Source organism: Melospiza melodia, chromosome 22 (genome assembly GCF_035770615.1).
Source record: "Melospiza melodia melodia isolate bMelMel2 chromosome 22, bMelMel2.pri, whole genome shotgun sequence".
Taxonomy (NCBI): domain Eukaryota; kingdom Metazoa; phylum Chordata; class Aves; order Passeriformes; family Passerellidae; genus Melospiza; species Melospiza melodia.
The window spans coordinates 9855017-9874542 of record NC_086215.1 but is presented as its reverse complement, the minus strand read 5'-3'; the positions used below and the strand labels follow the sequence as shown (position 1 = coordinate 9874542).

The 19526-nt window shown below is 48.6% G+C and overlaps 1 protein-coding gene across 5 annotated transcripts; it reads right to left on the bottom strand.

Annotated features, from left to right (window-relative positions):
• Positions 1-811: 811 nt before the first annotated feature.
• Positions 812-19487, bottom strand: ADAMTS13 (ADAM metallopeptidase with thrombospondin type 1 motif 13). Of its 5 annotated transcripts, none has more exons than XM_063175054.1 (29): positions 19158-19487; positions 18805-18871; positions 17736-18019; positions 17455-17596; positions 16977-17116; positions 16340-16423; positions 16138-16262; positions 15729-15875; positions 15254-15388; positions 14602-14752; positions 13888-13992; positions 13314-13465; positions 13147-13210; positions 12509-12635; positions 12046-12194; positions 10605-10725; positions 9959-10039; positions 9516-9697; positions 9000-9135; positions 7302-7431; positions 6427-6616; positions 6070-6214; positions 5636-5765; positions 4596-4800; positions 3836-4133; positions 3231-3377; positions 2589-2765; positions 2086-2270; positions 812-1827 (listed from the first exon to the last, which is right to left on the bottom strand). In XM_063175054.1, exons 1-29 carry the CDS (start codon positions 19221-19223, stop codon positions 1669-1671), a joined length of 4224 nt encoding a protein of 1407 aa, XP_063031124.1. In that variant the 5' UTR covers positions 19224-19487; the 3' UTR covers positions 812-1668. The 5 variants fall into 5 exon arrangements, with proteins under 5 accessions (XP_063031124.1, XP_063031125.1, XP_063031127.1 ...); XM_063175055.1 differs by having other exon boundaries at positions 16977-17113; XM_063175057.1 differs by having other exon boundaries at positions 6070-6184; positions 19158-19486.
• Between the last annotated feature and the right edge of the window lie 39 nt (positions 19488-19526).

The following is a 19526-nucleotide window of genomic DNA, read 5'->3' as shown; positions in this document are numbered from 1 at the left end:
AACGCTGTTGCAAAATCCTGCTCTCCAGATAAGAGGGTTGCACTCCCCCTTATCTGACTGGAATTAGGTTTTCTCCCTAAAAATGGGAGCACAAATAGCACTTTGCAAGCAGATGCCCCAGTTGGCAAGCTGGTGTTGTCCAAATGGGACAGGGGAACACCCTGAACTCTCCTAAGTGATGAAGGCAACAGCTGCATTTTGTGCAGATGAACGTGGAACACAAGCAGAGCCCAGCTCTGCTCAGTCGATCTGGAACAGTAAATAGCAGTGAGACTTGGGATCCAGAGCAGAGTGGGAAGACAGATCCCATCTGCTAAAAGGTTACAAAAAAGGGATTAAGGAAAGGATGTCTTTTCATTACCATCTCCTGTCAGACAGGAAATGAAGGCCCAGGGCCTGCATCACCCACGCACTGCAGAGGGATAGCTGATGTATCCAGCTCCTCGAGGATCTCACTTCAGGAATCTATTTTCTGGCTCCTCCAGGAATGGAACGTAAATCTGGAGGCTGGCAAGCAAAAAACTCCAGGTTTAACCAGCAAAAAAACAGCTATTAATTAAGGAGAGTATTTGTGGTTGTAGAAGGATGTCAGAGAATCCAACTGAGAGAAAGCAGAAGCAGGGTTAAAACTGCCCAGGCAGAACCATTTATTGCATCCAGCATGAAGAGCAAGCGCAGATGTGTCCAGCCAGGCTCCAGGTGCAGAAAAGACACTTCAGGCAGTATATTGTGATTTTGAGGAGGATGACAGATTTGGACCAAAGCACAGCCCAATGTTCAATATTCTAAAAAAAAGAAATAACCTAAAAAATTCATTTAAATGAAACTTGTGTATTTACCACTGCTCTAAAATCCCTCTTCCTGCCGCAGCTTGTCCATGCAGCCTTAACCACAGTTCTTGTCAAATGAACATACAGATTGATAGCACAGATACTCTTCTTATCTGAATAAGTCAGACTTGGCATCAAACCTGGCATTAATTCTTTTATTTTCTCACAGAAAAGAAGAGGTGGTATCACTGTCAGATATCCAACAGCAGAACCACAGAAAGGGTGGCTGGGGAGGGACTCAGGATGTCACTTAGTCCTCCCACATAAAGCCAGCTGGCACCAGGGCTTGCCCAGCAGTGCCTCAGTTCAGAAAACATTCAAGCTTTGAGTGACCTGTCCTAGGGTGGCACTGCCCACCCCACACATCTCCTTGTGCTGGCAGTTTATCCTCATACACATCTCTGCCTTCTCTATTCCATTCCAGAACTTCACTGTGCCTCAGTTTTGAGAGGCATTTACACTGCAAGGGAGTGAATTTATTGGCTAAAACCTTGTGCTGTACAGAGGTTTATACTGGAACACCAAGAAATCAAATGACTCTCCTAAAAGGTCCCACCACGTTACAGAGGCAGGACCCTGCCACACTCCAGTGCTCAAGTCACCTCCTGCAGACATGTGAAGTGCATTAATGCCAACCAAATCAGACAGAAAATCCATATGAGGAAGATTTGCTAAATATTTGGGGGTTACATGTGTTTTGTATGATCTTCATCAAGACTGAGATCCCAAAGGAGTCAGCAGACATTGCTCTTACTCAACAGATGAGGAAGCAAGAAGATTAAATGTGTGCTGTGAGCAGGCAGCAGTGACCAACTGGGCTTTTCTCAAGGCAGTCCTTTTATTTAGGCTCAATAGCATGATATTCAGCCCAGAAATGGGTTCTGTGATCCTTAACATTCTTATGGAATTCAATTTCAGCTTGGCTTCCTGTTGACTGCCAGAGGAACTGCTGCTTCCCATGGAACACCACTGTCCTCATGGTGCTGACATCTCGGACCTGCAGCAAGAAAAACCAAACCATTTTATCTCAGCAGACTACACAAAAATACTGGAGACTTGCAGATTGGCCACTCAGGGAAAAGCTGTGCTACAAAGGTTAGAAGAAATACAGTAGAGATGAGAAATTTTCATTGCCATCAGAGATGGGAACACAACAGAGATCTGAGGCTCTGATTTGTGCATCTGGGTGGAAATCTGTGATGGAGATGGGTTTGTTCCCACCCTAATCATCACCCTGGGGTTCCTGCCTCCTCACCAGGATGTAGTTGAAGTGAGTGTGGTTGCCCTCAGTGCCCAGGTCAGCGTTGAGGGCGCGGATGGAGATGCGCTGCCGCGGCGCCACCGTGATGAACGTCCGGCACACCACGCCCTGCCCCTCAGCAGGAACCTGCACAGGATTCACTATTTCACCCTGGGGGCCAAACAGCTGCTGGTCACAGTCTGGCAGGGCAAAGGGACAAGAGAAAATGGCTTAGAGAAGTATCTGGCATCTCCAAGGAAGAAATCTTAAATTAAACACAGGCAGTTTCTTTAGGGATTTTCAGCTGAGGACCTTCAAGCATCAGCAAATACCTGTGGGGGGTTTGCTTTAAAACAAAGGGGGAGTCCACAATTAAAACTGAATCCAACGCTCCTCAAGAAGAGCATTGTTAGCTGCTAAAATGAAGCAAGATTTCCACAGATTTCCATAAGCAACCACCATTCATGGAACTCTGTGGGCCTTAATCTAAAGCAAGAGCAAAGCTTTCAGTACAGTACCTTGGTAATATTTTTTGGTTGCAGTTCTGCTGTTGTACTGCAGAATGACCCCGTTTCCTGGCAGCACAACTCGCTGTTTCACAATCAGTGTGTTGGTTCTGGAATTTATCAGTGACAGAGGGAGCTTCCTGCAGCCTGTCCGCCACATCATTCGCCCAGAAAACAGCAGGATCTCACCTGGAACGGATGAGCACAGGGCCTAGAAACACTTTTCTTTCAAGTAAAAGCCAAAGTCTCTCTTAGACAGGTCTGGAATCAAGTAATTTCTGCATCTTGTTTCTATCTTATCAAAATCTGTCATGAGAACAGGCCAGTTAACTAATCTAACTGCTGATTCCAGCTAGAGGGTACATTAGTTTTATAACAGGCCAAAACAAGCAGATCTTTTAACCCCATAAGCTCCTTCCATCTCATGTTTACCAACAAAGCAGGTAAGAAACCACTGTTTGAGGGGAGGACAAGCAGCATCTTCACTTTGTTCCATCTGGCACCAACTTGGTGGAACAGAAAAACTCAGTAAAATGGTTTCAGCGATTACAGAGGCTCTGAGGCAGCCAGAGCTTCTCAAGGCAGCAGAAAAGTGCAGCTTGAGATGCAGCCTTGGCAAAGGGCCAGGCTGGAGCCCAGAGCTGCAGGCAGTACCTGCAGTGCAGTTGAGGGAGCTCTCCAGGATGGTCACTGAGATCTCCTCCCTCAGGGGACGCCCGATGGTCACCGTGCAGTCCCTGCTCTCCACGCCTGTCATGTTGATGATGCCAGTGGCATTGAGAAACAGGTTTCCACAGACACCTGGACAGCAGAGAAAGGTGAGAAACACATCCAGAAGGAACTGCAGGAAAATATCTCCCTTTGTGGCACAATGAACAGGTAAGTTCACATATTCTGGGTAAAGCACAGGAAGAGTCACAGAGTCACAGAATTGGAAGGGACCCACGAAAGGATCATCAAAATCCAACTCCTGGCCATGCACAGAACAGCCCCAGGAATCACACCATGTGCCTGAGAATGCTGTTTAAACACTCCCTGAAGCCTTGAGCTGCTGTCCCACAGGCTCCCAAGCCAGAAGAGTTTTGGGAAGCACAGGGAAGCAAGTCACTGTTCCTAGCTCAGGTAACATGGACGTGCTGGAACAGCAGGGTTTCCCTCCCAGCCAGATGCATTCCCTCCCCTGCTCCTGTCCCTGTCTGGCAGCAAGATCCCCACAGCCCAGCTGCACACACGGCTCCTTTTGGCCGTGTCCTCCTCACCTCCACTGGGCTTTGTCTGCTCCCGGGGCCCAGCAGACAGAGGCACACCCAGGTCCGTGTGTCTGTGCTCTGGGGCAGCTGCAGCTGTTGGCAGGTGTGTGGCTGGTGTCACTGAATGCAGCTGTGCCCCAGGGGACTGGGTCCCCCCCTGCTCAGGACAGGGTCCTGCAGAGCAGCCACGCGCCACGATGGCCTTGGGGAAGTGCCGGCAGAAAAGGGGGTTCACCGGCTTGTGGGTCAGAGAGCTGAGGCAGAAATCCTGCCTGGTCTGAATGCCATTCCCACAGGATGTTGAGCACTGCAGAAGAACAAACCCAGATTTTTATCTCTGCATTCCAGGTGGTCTTTGGAAATAAATGCATTGATAAGCTCATACATGATCTGGGGGGGTTCACTGATGCTCTTTTACCAGTGCTCTTGTTCCATCAGCTATTAAGATGCCCCCCCTTCCAGGGGACCTTCCAAACTATATATTTAAATTGCAGAACCACTTCCTAAAAAATCCCAAAATATCTGCATTCCAGGAGAAAACATGCCAAAACCATTTCTAGGCTGCAGCCAAAACTTGAGCTGAGGAAGGTGGGAAGCAAACCTACGGCTGCTAAACACAGGGCAGTGGAAAGGATGGAAAACACCCCTGGAAACAGTTTAGCATTTCTGTGGGAAGCCAACAGACAAGGCAAAAGTTGTTATTTCTCCCCTGCAGCCTCCAGGGAAGGGAAGAGGTGGAAAATTTCTGCATCTGAAGGGGAGCAGGTACCTCTGACCACTCGCTGAAGCTCCACTCGTAAGAGCACATGCGGATGACACAGGGGACACTGGTCAGGGGCTTCTCTGCCACAGGGCACAAATGTTCCTCCTGCAACACCTCCTGGCCATGCAGGGTCTGCACACAGGTGACCAGCTGCACTGCCAAGCCCAGCCCACAGCTGGAGGAGCAGGGCCCAGCTGGGGTTACCTTCCACCTGACAGGGCAGGGAGGACAAAAAGTGAGTTAGGGAAGAATCCCCACCCTGTCTCTCACTGCAGAAAAGGCACTGCAGCTCCCTCACCCTTCCTCCTTCTTCATCCTCTGCCTCACATGGTCTGTGGTGCTTGGAATGCAGCCTGGAGCAGGTTTGGAGTTGGATACAGAGGGCATTCCCATTTTGCCAGGAGCCCACAGATTTCAAATGCACACTGAATCTTACTCTGCATCCATCACTGCCCTCCCCAGAGTGACACACACAGGCTTAACTGCAGAAACAATCTTATCTCCCACCAAAACACACACACCACTGAACTCTCAGATCAGGATCAGACCCAGAGGCCCTGGGAGTGGCATCCTGTAACAAAAGTTCCAGTAGCTTTCCAATCCCACAGCAAATAGGGCAGGGCAAGCTCACCACAAATCCTAAGGAAAGCGCAATGCATTTACTTCAGTTTTCAGAGCAGCTGTTCCAGATTCTGAGAGAATTTAATTCTTGCTACTTTCCTTGATGTTCTGTGGAAAGTGCACAGCTGGCAAATGTGTCACCACCTTTTGCAGCTGTAGATTTGTTCCTGCTTCCCCAGAGTAATAAGGGATTGAGAGGTTTTCAGTTTTCCTCTGAGAGCTGCACTGATTTCTGTCTGAGATGTACCAGGCCCAGGAAAGACTCTGAGTTTGCTGACTATGGATCAGTGCTACAGCTTTTGCAGCTGGCTGTGCTTCCAAAGAAGGGAAGAGCAGCCTGAACCCTTCCTTTACCATGTCCCTGCAGACAGAGAGAGAAAGGAAGGGCCCCTCACTGTCTCATTGTCACCTGGTAACTGCTTTACCTTGGTGGGCAGGGGTTGAGCTCACAGACTTCCACCCTGCTCTCTGGCTTTGGCACTGGCTGACAGTTTTCCTCCTGGGTTTCTTCTTTGGTGTCAAAAGCCACACAAACATAATGCAGCTGAGTCTTACCTAGGAAGGGAAGCAATCTGACTGTGTGGTTTGGATGCAAGGGTTGAAAATAGGTCAGAAGTGTCACATCTGTGTGTACAAAACAAGCAAACTCTGCCCAAGGCATGGCACTCTCACTGCACTCATCCCCCAGCTCTGAAACACAGCCAGACCACCCTCCAATTATTCTGTTCCAAAAAATCTGTGATCACAGCTACTCTTGGAACTGTAGAGGGGGAAAGACCAGCAGGGCCCCGAGGTTCCCAGGCACAGAACTCACACCTACAGCCAAGCAACATTTCCCTGCAGCACAGAAAGGCCTCACCTCTACCACAGGAGACAGAACACTCCCCAGCTACAGGGCTCCAGACATACACAGTCTGATTTTCCAGCTGGACATGTCCAAGTGGCTCCAGAGGCTGAAGTAAGTGTGCATCTTCCTCCTCAGAACAGAGCAAAAAACAGCTGCCCTAAACAAACCACCATGATGAACTGAGGGATCCAGCAGCACAATTAAAGAGGGATGGAGCTGTCTAAAGTGACAGGATGAGCTTTTAACTGGGCACAGCAGTGGTGTAAACCACCCTCCAGGCTCCAGGAGTAAGCTGGTGGTTCTTAACTGGTGGATTAAAAGTGCAAAGCTCCCAGTGAGGTTCCTGCAAAGCCAAACCAGCAAACTCACTTTGTCCCAGCCCAAAGGGCAGACATTGACCACACATGGCACAAGGGAGAGGGGTTTGTCCTCTGCTGGGCACAGGCTGTCATCCACCACAGTCTCCAGGCCATCATGGAACTGCACACAGGTCAGGTTCTGCTGGGCAACTCCAGTCCCACACACAGCAGAGCATTCATCTCTCTGAGACATCTTCCACCTAAATGGAGGCAGCTGCATCACCCCATCTCCCATCTGCATCAGGGGGGTTTATTACTCAGGCCACTGCTTACAGAAATGGGGCAGGCAGAGTATTCAGCTTCTCTGTTTCCAAAGCCTTGTCTGGATGTGACTGAGAGGACAGTTTAAGTCCTTTCAAGGACTAAAAGCACCTAAGCTATAGACTAGAGTTCACAGTGCAATCACTTTTTATTGAACACCAAAAGGTCTCTGAGGGCAATGTCTGGGCAGGCTTGGCCCTTGCTCCTCCTTCCCAAATAATCAGCACAAGGATCAACCCTCTCTGTTGGCACTATCTTGGAAAGGATGTGAGAGGCATTTCTTCTGGATATACCCTTAAATCCCTTAAATATCTTCATTTAGCAGATTACTGTAAAATATTGAAGAACTATTTCCCATTCCTTCAGCTGACATCTCAATTATGTCACAGGACCAGGAAAGACAGAACATGGTTTGGGATCTGCTAACCCATTATAATTAGGAAAAAACAACTTCCTTCTTATCTTTTTTTTTTTTTTTTTGTTTTGTTGTTTTGTTTTGTTGTGGTTTGTTGTTGTTGTTTTGGTTTGGTTTGGGTTTTTTTGGCCTTGACAACACAAATACAGAGCCTGGGTTAAGTGGCAGAGCAAAGCAAGAATTGAGGAATTCCTCCCAGGATCACCAACCTGTAGAGGCACGGCTCCATGGCACAGGGCTTGTGCTCTGGGAGGGGCTGTGGCAGCTCCTGACACTTCTGATCCTCTGTCACTTCATTCTTGGTCTGATCAAAGCACACATGAGCCACTGGCTGCACCCCTGGGACACAAAAGAAAAAGGAATTAAAGTTATGAGTGAGCAGCTCCCCTCTGTTATGGAAGGAAGATGCAGTGATTTTGCTTTACTTGATCACCTGGGTAAGAAAATGGGCTGTGTGGCAATTCAGACTTCCTTTAAACACACAAACTCCTTCTTTGTGATATAACCTCCCTCAAGAGTTTTAAAGTGATTTGCCAGGGTGAGCACCCCAGCAGGGAGAAGTCTGATTGATAACCTACTGCCAAAATGCAAAGGTTGCTCTAAACTGGCTGCTTGAAAGAACAAAGATATCAATCATAATTTGGCATAATTTATTTCTAATGATCTGACTGATGAGGGACAGCAAAATAAGCTCTAGGAGGGAGCTGGTTTGAAATGCCATTGTGTAGAAGTGACCAGCTAATACCATCACACAGCCCTTGTGCTCAAACAGCACCAACCTCCCCAAATGCATCAGCAGCAGCCAAACCAGAGGCACTGGGACAGAAACTGCAGATTTCCAGTGCCTGCAGCAGGCAAGGAATGAAATATTCATAAGCTACAGCTCTAGAGAAGATTTTTAACAATAATGAACACAAAAAGCAAAGCAGATGAAAAGTCAAACTCAAAGAAATTACAAGCAAAGCTAAAAGGAGTCTCCTTTCAGTGAATGGGCTACAAGGAGAGCCAGGCATTCCTGAATCTCAAGCACCATGACCCTGAGCACTAAATGCCCAGAATCCATCAGCAGCCTTATCTTTGCTCTACCCTCCTTGTTTTCAAATAATGACCATTGCTGAGGAGGGCCTGGGCATCACTTTCAGCTCTCAAGGTGCAATTTCAGCCCAGATTCCCAACTTCCTGTTATTTTAAGTCCCAAGTTTCTCATTCTTTTTTCTGTGGCTGCATTAGCTGGAGGCTCTGGAGCATTTCGAGCTCTTTACTTCAGGGTTTCAGCAATCACTTCACCTGGGGGATTTGCTGGAGAAAAGCTCTCCAGGCATAACTAGTTGTGTAGATTGACTTCCATAAATATTCATTAATGCATTTGCTAAATCCTTGTCACAGAAGTCTTGAGAGGCCTGACAGTGTCATCTGAATTATCTGGTAAACAGGATGTCAGGCCATCTATCAGAGTGAGCTGTTACAATCTGCATTATGATTCCTTCAGGGAGACAGAAAGGATTAGCCATGGCACAGGAATAGAATTCAAAGAAGGAAGTTTCATAATTAGCTCTGAGGCTTTAGTGAGACATCAGATACCCCTTTGGTCTCAGACTTCTGATGTTTAGCCAACTTCAAATTACAGTCTTCAGTAACTTTGAAAAATCTGAGAAAATTATTTAGTCTTAAAACCAAGGGTTCAGTTCAGACCTATTTAAAAATCCTCTTTGTGATCAAACATTTTCAGTATCATTTTGATGATTCAGCTCATTTGCTGATTAGTTAATTTAATTCAAAAGCTCCAGCACTTTTTTCTTTGGTTCAGTTAAACACTAGAAATCATTTCCAGCAATCTGCTTTGAAATTCAGTTCAGACCAAAGAAGAAGTCTCCATAAAAAGTCAGGACTGAGTCCTGCTGCCTCACCTTCCCCACAGGTCACTGAACATGGGCCCTGCTGAGGAACCCACAGATAGCTCAGGCTCTCCTTGGGGACAAAGTAGCTGAAGGTGATGTCAGGGTTGGTGGCATTGCCATATTCTTTTGTGTACCTCCTGTAGACCTGGGGAAGGAAAAGCTGGTCAGTGCAGAAGAAAACTTGGATTTATTTCTTAGGATGGAGGAAGGAGAAGCCAGTCTCCCTTCTTTCCACCCAGTCCTGAGCCTCACTGCAGTGCCTCAGTCCCACCCTGTGAATTCTGGGCACTGAAAGTGAATAAGCCAAGCAGAAGGTTTAACTCAGTGTGGTTTTCCCCACACAATCATCCCCAGTGCCAACCCCCAGCCATTCCCAAGAGCAGCAATCCCATCACTCCTCAGTGAACACCATCTCCCCTGGCCTTGGACACTGAATCTGCCACACCTGGATTCTGTGGGCAGCAAAGCCACCCACACCAGGCCACTTCTGACTGGGCCCCTTCCAACTCTGCTGCTTTAATTCACCTGTATTTCAATTTCTTCCTGTGTTGGCCCATCCACATGGATTTCCTCCAGGCTTGGCAGGTTGTCCTGGGTGAGAAACACTCGGTATTTGATCTGCTTGTCCTCCAGAACTGATGGGTAGGTGACATTCAGTGAGATTTTTCCTTTTCCAGCCACCACGTACTCTCCTTTAACCTTCACAGCTGCAGAAGCCAGAGGAGCAGTGAGGTTAAGAGTGAGGTTATGAGACATGATGTGGTCACCAGGGTCCCCTGGTGCTGGCTGCCCACTTGGTAGGAACCAGTTTGATCCAAGTTTGGCATCCCATGGAGCGTGGCTCCTACAGCTTCCCACTGGAGAGCATCCCACAAGCAAAATGCAGCACAAAAAATTCCATTTCTTTGTTTGCACCAGCTCCTTTCAGCCCTGCCTGTATCCCCTCCTCTCCTTTTCATTCCACTCACCCAGGTGTGTGAAGAGAGGCTTCCTGTTGGTGACATGGACTGAGGTGGTGTTGTAGGGCAGGGACAGAAATGTCACATACTCTGGAAGGGTGGAAAGGAGAAAGATGTGGTCACCTTCCATCACTGAAGCTCTGTGGGAAAGGATGGGGCTTGCAGCTCTGCTAAATTCACCCTGGCCCTGCTCCTTGCCCTGAACACAGTGATGGTGACACAGCAAACACAGCTGAGCTGCATTCTGTGTCCTCTTCTCACATTTCTTTGGTTCTTTTTAGGTTCTCTGCTAAGATCTCTACATGAGACTGCAAGAGCCAGACCAGCTCCCAAATTTAACAAATCAGGAAGCATGGACAACACTCTCAGGACATGGTGGGATTGGTGAACAGGGCCAGGAGCTGGACCCAATGATCCTTGTGGATCCCTTGGGATATTTATGATTCTGTGACCTGATACCACCCCAGCTCCCAACAATTTATGGGACTTCCCAAACAGTTACATTTCTGACCCACATCCAGAGAATTATGACAAAAAAAGGCATTCTGCCCACCTCCCAAAATCCATCTCCATACCCTCCATAAAATAAAACCAAGAAGAAGCAGAAGGGAGAAGATCTGGGACACTGACTGCACTGAGGGGGAGGACTACACACCTTTAGCTTTCCCTTCTGTGTAGGCTCCACTCACTTGGGTGCAGGTGGAGTTGTCACCCCCACAGACCTTGCAGGGATCCATGGCCTTCCTGGAGCCCATCCGGCCATCACACCCAAATGCCTGAGCAGAGGGGAGAGTCTGTCAGCCTGGCCTGTTCTGAGAAGACAAGTGAGCAAAAGCAACACTCCTGAGCTCCTGAAACTGCCCTTTCCATCTGGAATCTGCATTTAGGAACACAATAAATGAAAAGATGTGTTTGAACCTAGAGATGCCACTGAGCAGCATGTGCAAAGCCAGGGACTGGGAGGTCTTAGCTGAGAGCACAACTCTCAGAAACTGTGACATTTTCTTTCCCATAAGAAGCAGCCCAAAAAATCTCTCCTGTGACCTAAACCCAAAACTCTGTGCTCTCTTCTATGAACTCTTTCTGGAGGAGAGAGGAAGGGAGGGAAAAACAAAAGCCCAAGAGGACAGTAAACATGAATGGCAGGGTCTAAAGGAATCTTTAGCTCCCCAGACTCCACAGCCAAACCTAGCTCACATCACTTCAGTAGAAGAGAGATTCTATCCCCATTCCCACGAACAAGACTAATTTACACAAAGCTACAGGAGGATCTCAGCAGGCTTAACAGCAAAACATGTGCAACTGCTGAATTTATGCTGCAGCCACTGATCCCAGGCTTTGGAAGCTGCCATAACATGCATATTTATCACTGCTGCCAATGAAAGAGCCAAAATCAGAACAGGTTGTGCCTACACCCTCTGCTGTTCATGGGGGGAAACACTTCACAAAACATGGTGATAATGAGAAAACCATAAAATTTACAAGGAGTATTCTGGGAATGTAAAGAAACAACAGAAAACATCCAGCCGGGTCAGCAGTGAGCAGTTCCTAAAATGCAGACAGCGCGGGGGAGTTGGATCCAAGGTCATCAGGAAAGAATGCCTTCCTCAGGTCCAACCCAGGGAAAAACTCCAGAAATCAGACTGCAGTTCTGATCAGCAATACTCCAAAAATCAATCTGTTGATCTGTGATGCCCAGGCTTTGCTTCTTATCTTGCCACTGACTCAGTGATTCAAATAATGGAACTTCCCTCCAATACAGTCAGCGTTTTATGGGGCTAATTACAGCAGGCAAGCTGAGCAGCTAATGATGTCTCCTCCACCAACACATAAACCAATTGCTTCTTGGATTAGGGATGAATAGCCCTGTGTGTTTACTGCATAATTAGCTGAATGTCTTATCTAGAGGGCATTGGATGCATAGACAGAACAGGAGATTTTTTGGACTCCATCCAACACAACAAGAACAAAATCCTCCTCTGAGAAGAGCTCACTCTGTTGTTTGGGACACTGTGGTTTTTCCTAGCATGATTTCCCCTGGTTCCTGTGGTGCAGATCACCTGCAAGGGGCTCACCTGGACTCCCCAGTCACTTACTCTGCATCTCCCCATGACACACAGATGGAGATCCCCGTGGTGCTCTGTGTCATCCTGCTCACACCTGGTTCCATCCAGGAAATTGTCCCCGCGGCTCACCATGAACTCCTTGCCCACAGCCCTGCACATGTGCTTGCAGAGCAGGTCTCCTGGAGCAGGCAGGCACAAGGAAGGAGTTACTCTTTCAGCAAGGCACAGGGCTGCTCATCAAGCAATGGGAAAAAACCCAGAGAGGTTGTGGACTCCCATCCCTGGAAGTGTCCAAGCCCAGGTTGGATGGGGTTTGGAGCAACCTGGGAGAGTGGAAGGTTCTAAGGTCCCTCCCAGCCCACACCATTCTGGGATTCTATGATCTCTCAGAAAGCACCCAAGTTTCATGTGAAAACTAAAACTCTCAGTGAAACTTTTCATTGCAAAGTTCAGAAGTCCATGAGCACAAACTGAGGTTCTGGACATTCCTTACCCTTGGCAAAGCCAACAGCAGAGGTCCAGGTATAAAAGGATGGTGTTTCTACATCAAGGTACAGTGGCTTTAAATTTGTTGCTGCACATTGTTCAGCCATGAAGTCCTGCTGGGTGATCAGACAGGCCTGGATCCCAGAGAGATAATTGTGTAAGGAAAGGAAGTGACTGAGCACTGACATTTAACCCTCTAGCTGAAGGCAAAATGCAGTGCCTGGTGATTGAAACACCCAAACAACTGCAAAGAAAGAAAATCACTTTAAAGGAAGGCTGCAGGATATGCAGAGAATTGTGCTTGGAAGCTGATATCTTTGCAATTTATAAAAATAAATAGATAAGGAAAACAGGAACAATACAAGAAAGCCCATCTGAAGAAAACCATCATTGTGAGTCACCATTTTCTCAGCATCTGTCCTGCTATGGGGCATAGAGAAAATGTTTCATTACATGTGAACAATGCTATTAAATAATCCTGCTGCCTTCCATGGCACAAATACCTCTCCTGCTGTCAGCCAGATGGAGCCTGTACACCAGATCTTTACCAGAGAAGTCAGCTGTGGGAAGGACAGTCACAAAACACCCATCCCTCAAAGGGTTCCACAGTCAGACAGAAGTTCAGATGCTGCTGAGCTCCATTACCTGTGTATTGCACATCTCTGCTTGCACGCTGGCACCGTGGCACTGCTGCCCCCCAAAAGCAGGCCTGGAAATGACAGAATTCCTCAACAGAGGCAGCAAGGAAGAGGAAAGCAAAGAGGAAGACTCATCCCCGAGGCCCTGAGCACAGGCAGGTGCCCACATCTCACCTGGGGTTGTTACAGAAGCGCTGCCTCAGCACCACCCCCCCGCCGCAGCTGCGGGAGCAGGGGGACACGGGGCTCCAGGCAGACCAGTGCCCATGGACCACAGCCATGGGGTTCAGTTCCTCCAGAGAGCTGCACTGACCCTTGGAGCACCACTAGGAGCAAGAACACAACACAACTGGCAGCAGTGAACACGGCAGGGCTGGGATCTCAAAGGTTGGCACAACTCCCTGTCTTTGGCAGGCCAGTAACAGAGTCCCAAGGTTAATGAGGCACCTTCTGACAAGAGGCTGAAGAGTCCCCTTCCTAATTAGGGTCTAACATCAGGCTGGGGTCAAAGCAAAGAGCACACCAGTAGAAGGACTGCTCAGATATCAGTCTATAGAACTGCAAAGGAACTCCAGAGATAAAGACAAGGTGGAAAGACCAAAATCAGGACATAATGGTACCAGTTTAGGACTGGTGTCAGCTCCCCGGCCAAGGGGCAGTGAGTGGCAGGTACCTTCCAGACACTGACAGGGCTTTGCTGTCTGAGCCCCACAGCCTCCACACCCAGTCCTGGTGGGAGCCTCCTTACCTTGTTGATCCCACACTCAGTCCCATCCAGGAGGGGCACCAGAAGCCGAGTACAGCTGGATTTGTCTGCTGGATGTACATGGCATGAGAGAACTTTACAGATGTCCTGGTGTGACAAGAAAATCAGGGAGTTCAGAGAGCCAGGCTCAACAACACAGTCCTAAAAGTCTAGAGAGGGCATGTCCCAGGTTTTCTCCCAGACACTCAACAATGCAAGTTCCTTCATTTTTCCTGCTGTGGGCAAGTCAAAAGATCCTCACTGTAGTGATCACCAGCTGTAATGATGGAAGATGATCAACAGAAGCAATTAAAGTTTCACCCACCTTAGTGTTTCCTCATTAACAAAACATGTCCAGATGGCAGCTATTAAACACGCTGTGCTTCCCAGACAAAGGGATTTGGGCCGTGGCAGGGAAGCTGGAGGAATCCAATGAACAGAAATTCCCCAAGGCAGGACCCTGAGTGGGTGCACCCAGCACTGCCAGCTGTGCACAACAGCACCAAACAGCAAACTTTACAGGAGATGTATGTGGAGGAAGGAGGTGATGAAGAAAAGGGAAACATTTTGAAAGCTTTGCCAAGAAATCTGTGAAAAGGTGCAGAAAAGCACCTTCGATCCCTTCAGAATAAAAATGCTGCCAGCCAGCTCTCCCAAATTTTGGCTCCTGAACATTTCCCAGCTGCCCTTAGCAAGACAAACAAACTTTCTACCTACAACATTGGTGTCAGCAAAGGTGCAAGCTGTGGCCACACTCCCAAAGGCGATTTTACACTGCTCATCTGCTCCGTAGTACAAGCCAGGCTTCCACCCCGGGATGCTGCCGTCCATGGCCGGCAGGTCATTCAAGCAGCTTGTTTGGCCTGTACTGATAGAAACATGAGGAATAACACTTTCCCAGCTGTGGGTAGTGAGGACAAGGACATGTTTGCAGACTTGTGCTGAGTTTCACTCTGGGAGTTGGCTGCTGCTTTCCCAGACAACACATGCTCGCTATGGGCTGGGATGGATTTAGTTGCAGCAGCTGCCTGGAGATGCTCACAGTTCCCTGCTGCTGGAGTTTTATCCCATTCCTGTCCTGCACCCAGCCAGCACAGCCTGCAGTGCCTGGATGCTCTGATGTTGTAAATAAAATGTGCAGGCTGAGCCAGTGTCTGAGAAATCCAACCCAGCCCAGGCACGTCAGGCACCAAGCAAAGCCACTTCCAGCGACATGAAGCAAAAACTGGGTTTAACCTCAGCAACAAGTGCTAAGAAATAAACAAACCCCAAGCTTTTCACTGCTCCTCATTTTTCAATAAACTTTTTTATTCTTTGAGTTTTTCTCTCCTAAGCTCCCAGCATAGGGAGAACTCAACCATTCCCTTACCTGACAAGGGCCAGGAACTGCTCCCGGCTGCAGGGAGACCAGGTGAGATCGATGCTGTTGTGGTTTCCTGCTGAGCCCATGATGTAACCACTGCTGCTGCACAGATTCCCCTCTCCATCGTGGGCAATGCCAAGGCTGCAACAGAAGCAGCACAGAGCCCTGAGAAGAGGAAACCCAGAGGCTGGAGCCTCCCTTCTCTAAGCAAGCACTGAGCTCCCTCTGCAGCCCTTCCTTCTCCTGTTGTCACAAAGGGTTTCTCTGCTCTTTGCAGCTTCTAATTGTCACAGGACATGCAGGAATGCAAGAAATGCAAGGTACTCTCTCCAAAATAATCCATGATGATGATCCAAAGGGTTAGAATAATCCATGGGGAATTCCCTTTTATGTCAAGAAGTGATTTGTCTTCTTTCCTAAACTGGAGGATGTTTTTACCTGAATAAAACCTGCTGGGCTGCTCTGGCAGTTTCCCACTGACCTGTGCCCAATCTCATGGGCTATGGTGACTCCAAGGTCAAAGCCAGTGTCCTGGGTAATGACACAGCTCCAGAAGGAGGAGCAGACTCCCCCTAACTGAGTCACCCCACGAAGTTCCTTGTTCCCATCAGGCAACTCCAGGTCAAACCTAAAGTAAGGGAGACATAAAGAGGAAAGAGCAAAGAACCCCCACAGCTAAAAAAGCCAGGTCTAGACATTCAGTTGAATTTACCTGAGCTTTCCTGGTCTAGCTTTGCCAGCCATCTAACATTTCTTTTGACACCAGTGCCCACTGCTCAAATTTTAAGATGATTCCACATTAAAAAATCCAAACAATCCTCAGAAAGCAGAACTGAATAAAACGACCTAACCCAATTTCCCAGTCCCTCCCAGGGCAGGGAGCTCAGCACCTGGTGATGTAGAGGACAATGTCAGCGTGCTGGGGGTCAGAGTCGTTCTGGGGGTTCACCTTCTTGCTCCACTCACAGACGCTGATGAGGGAGGAGGTGATGTTGGTGGTGATGTTCACCTCTGCCTGGAGGGAAGGCACATGTTGGCACATTCCAAACAGCCTGGAGCTTGGGCAAGCCTCAAACACAGCCCTCCCCTTACCTCTGGCTCCCTCAAAACCAGCATTTGCATGAGGTGAACTCTGAAATGAGCCCCCAGTGAGGCATCTCTGAGCAGCTCTGCTCCCTGAGAAGAGACAGAAAGGATTCAATAAACAGGGGGCCTTGGGGACTCCCTGCTCCCAAAAACTGGGCTGCACTCACTACAACACTAACATATGCATTACAAATGTGAATAAATCTGTCAGGAGATAAGAAGTGGTTGGATTTGTCAGACACTCTGAAGCAGAGAGAAGAATCTGCATGAAAAGTCTCATAGGGTAGAGTGAATGCTAAAGCCTTTTCTGCAGTACACACTGAGAAAAATTCTTAATAGTAGCAAAAAGAGACATGAAAATTCTGCAACAGAAATAAAAGTGAAGTGTAAAATATAAAATGGATTCAGTGGATTTAGCTCAATCCCAGGGTGAGAAAACTCTTTACCTGTGTTGCAACATTAGTAATGAAATTAAGAGCTACATTTTCTATGTGGGTTTTAAATCCTCTAAGGTTTCCTTTTACTCCTTGTACAAGGGAATTTGGGGGATTCATGCCCAGGGAAGCACAGGGGAATGCCCTGCACATGAGCTCTGTACCAGGCACAGGTGACCCCAACCACCCTGGGGGACAGAGGCACTCACAATGTTCAGGTTGGCCAGGATGTAACGTTCTGTGTCCTCTTTGTGGTACAAGTAAACATCTGGCCCTGCCACCACCATCAGCTCCAGATGTTTGACAGCTGCCTCAGCCCTCTTGTGCAGGCGAGGAGGAGCCCACCCTGCTGGACAGCACAGAGGGACACCAGGAGGTTCAAATGCATCATAAAGCTCCTACAGACCCACTCCCTCTCCCCCAAGGCTGCAATAACTCAGCTGCAAGTCCACTTTTCTAGGGGTTTGCTCAGTTTTCCCACTTCTGGTGGTGTCTTTCAGCTGCCAGCAGCTTTAGCATCACACCTGTGCCATCAAAATAACAACCAGCCACCTCAGACACACCGGGCACACCTCGGTGAGGTGAGGAACCTTGTCAGGTCTACTCCTGTATTTGTAAACACCAGTTTTCCCTCTGAGCTCATGGAAGCAATGCTCCAGGAGACAGCTTTTCCAGCAGGGCTGTTACCTCTGGTTGGTTTTGCCTCTCTTGCAGCACTTTTGAAGAGGATGTGGGGGCTGGAGAAGCCGAGGTCCTTCAGCAGAGCCACATCTTTGCTCCTGACTGGCCTGATGTGAATCCTCTCCTCTCCCACGGTGACCACTCCTTGCTGAAGCAGATAAAATTCCACCTCTGAGTTACTCCTAAGATATTTGCTATCCATGAGGATGGCAGAGATTTATTCAGTGGGTGGTTCACACACTTTTGGTGTGAAGGAAGCTGTCACCCCTGTTCCTGCTCATACTCACCAGCTGCCCTTCACAGAAAGTGACTCTGCTGCTGGCCCCAGGAGGCTGCAGGGCTTTCCCACCTGCAAAGCAGCTCCCTGGGAATCTCCTCAGTAAAACAAAGGAAGAGTTCACCACCTGGCTGCTCACAAAGGAGGAGGAAAGGAGGGCATGGTCCTCTAGGAATTCAAAGGCATAGAGCTGGCCCCAGGCCTGGATGGAGCAGTGCTGGACCCGACAGGGCCTCACCCCAAAATGTTCTTCTTGACAAGGGCAAGCTGGCTCAGCCACAACAAATTCAGGTACTGAAAGAAATGAAACAAGAGCAGAACAAGGGGAGCAGTTATGAGGAAGGCTGATACACAAAATCCCAATGTAAGGTCTATTTCCCCAGGAAAAATACCCTAAAAATGACAGCTGTGACCTCTTGGGTTCATGGTGCCAACAGCCAGAGAATTTCTGTGCTTTTGTGTATTCCAAAGTGAGGATAATCTGACTGGGAACACACAACAAAAACTGGCACCGAATTTATTGGAGCTTATGCTCTCTCAATAAGGAGAACAGTTCATCTAAAAAAGGCTGAGACAGTTTTGCTCCTGCAGATTTTAACTGTTACTGAGTGGGAATTATTATAATGCAAAGACACTGGGATGAACACTAGGTGAACTCACAAGGAGACAACACCCTTCCTTCAGGGATTTGAGACTTCAAAACATCTTTATTCTGAACTACCATCAATCCAGAACCAAAATTCAAATTTGTTTGTGCATTTATTAAAGAGAATCATAACAATTAACAAGTATTTAAGATTACCCTTAGTCTAAAGCTTTTTTCAGAAGAAAAACACCGATACAGAGAATGGGGACTGAGCAGAAATGTGCAAAGAGGTTGAGCAGATCTGAAGCTCTGACACATCTCTCCATCCACTCACACTGAAACCCAGATTATTTCACTTGCACTGAGACTCAGAAACACCAAAAGCTGCTCATTTCAGGGGTTGTTAATCAGTGTTTTCTGCACTGCCAGCCACACAGGGTAAAACCCAATGGCCAGATGTGCTCTAAACCGAGGGACACTGAGCCCGGCATACCATCAGCCACTGAGCTGCTTCCAAAGTAAGACACAACATCTCCCGCATCCAGAGCGCCCAAGAATTTCTGCAAGAGGAAGAAGAAGAGCAAAAACAAATGGACAAATGGACACGAAGCTCTCCCTTCGCTGGAAGGAACGCCAGCAAACAGCTCAGCAGCCCCGGTGCCAAACCCTCATGGCTGAGCAGGGGCTGCACAAAGGAGGGAACAGCTTTATCTTCGTGATTAGCGAGCTCGGACAGAGTTTGGCTTAGAACCGCGTCGTGTCCTCTTCTTTTTCTTTATTTTTTTTTTAGCTTTTCTTAGAAGGCGGGCAGCGTTCCTGGAAGGGCCGTTGCGAGGTCAGACTCACCTCAGGGAGCCAGCACAGCCCCAGCGGGAGCACGGCGAGCGCCCGCAGCGCCAAGCTGACGGCCATGCCGGACAGACCGAGCTCTCCCAGCCGAGCACCGAGAGCTTTCGGCCCGGGGCCTCACGTGGAGCGGAAGGGAAGAGCAGAAAGAGCAGAAGCAGCGTTTGTTTGAGCAAACAGCCCCTGAGCAAACACGCTTAGAGCTGGCCCGAGGGGAACGCGGCCGCGCCGGCCGCCCTTGCGCAATGACCGCGGACTGTCCGGCTTGTGCGCCAGCCCCAGCGGGCCGAGGGGCGGCTCGGGGGCCGTGTGGCCCTGGGGGAACACCCGTGTGGGGTGGGGGTCACCCCGCTGTTATGAGTAGAGTTC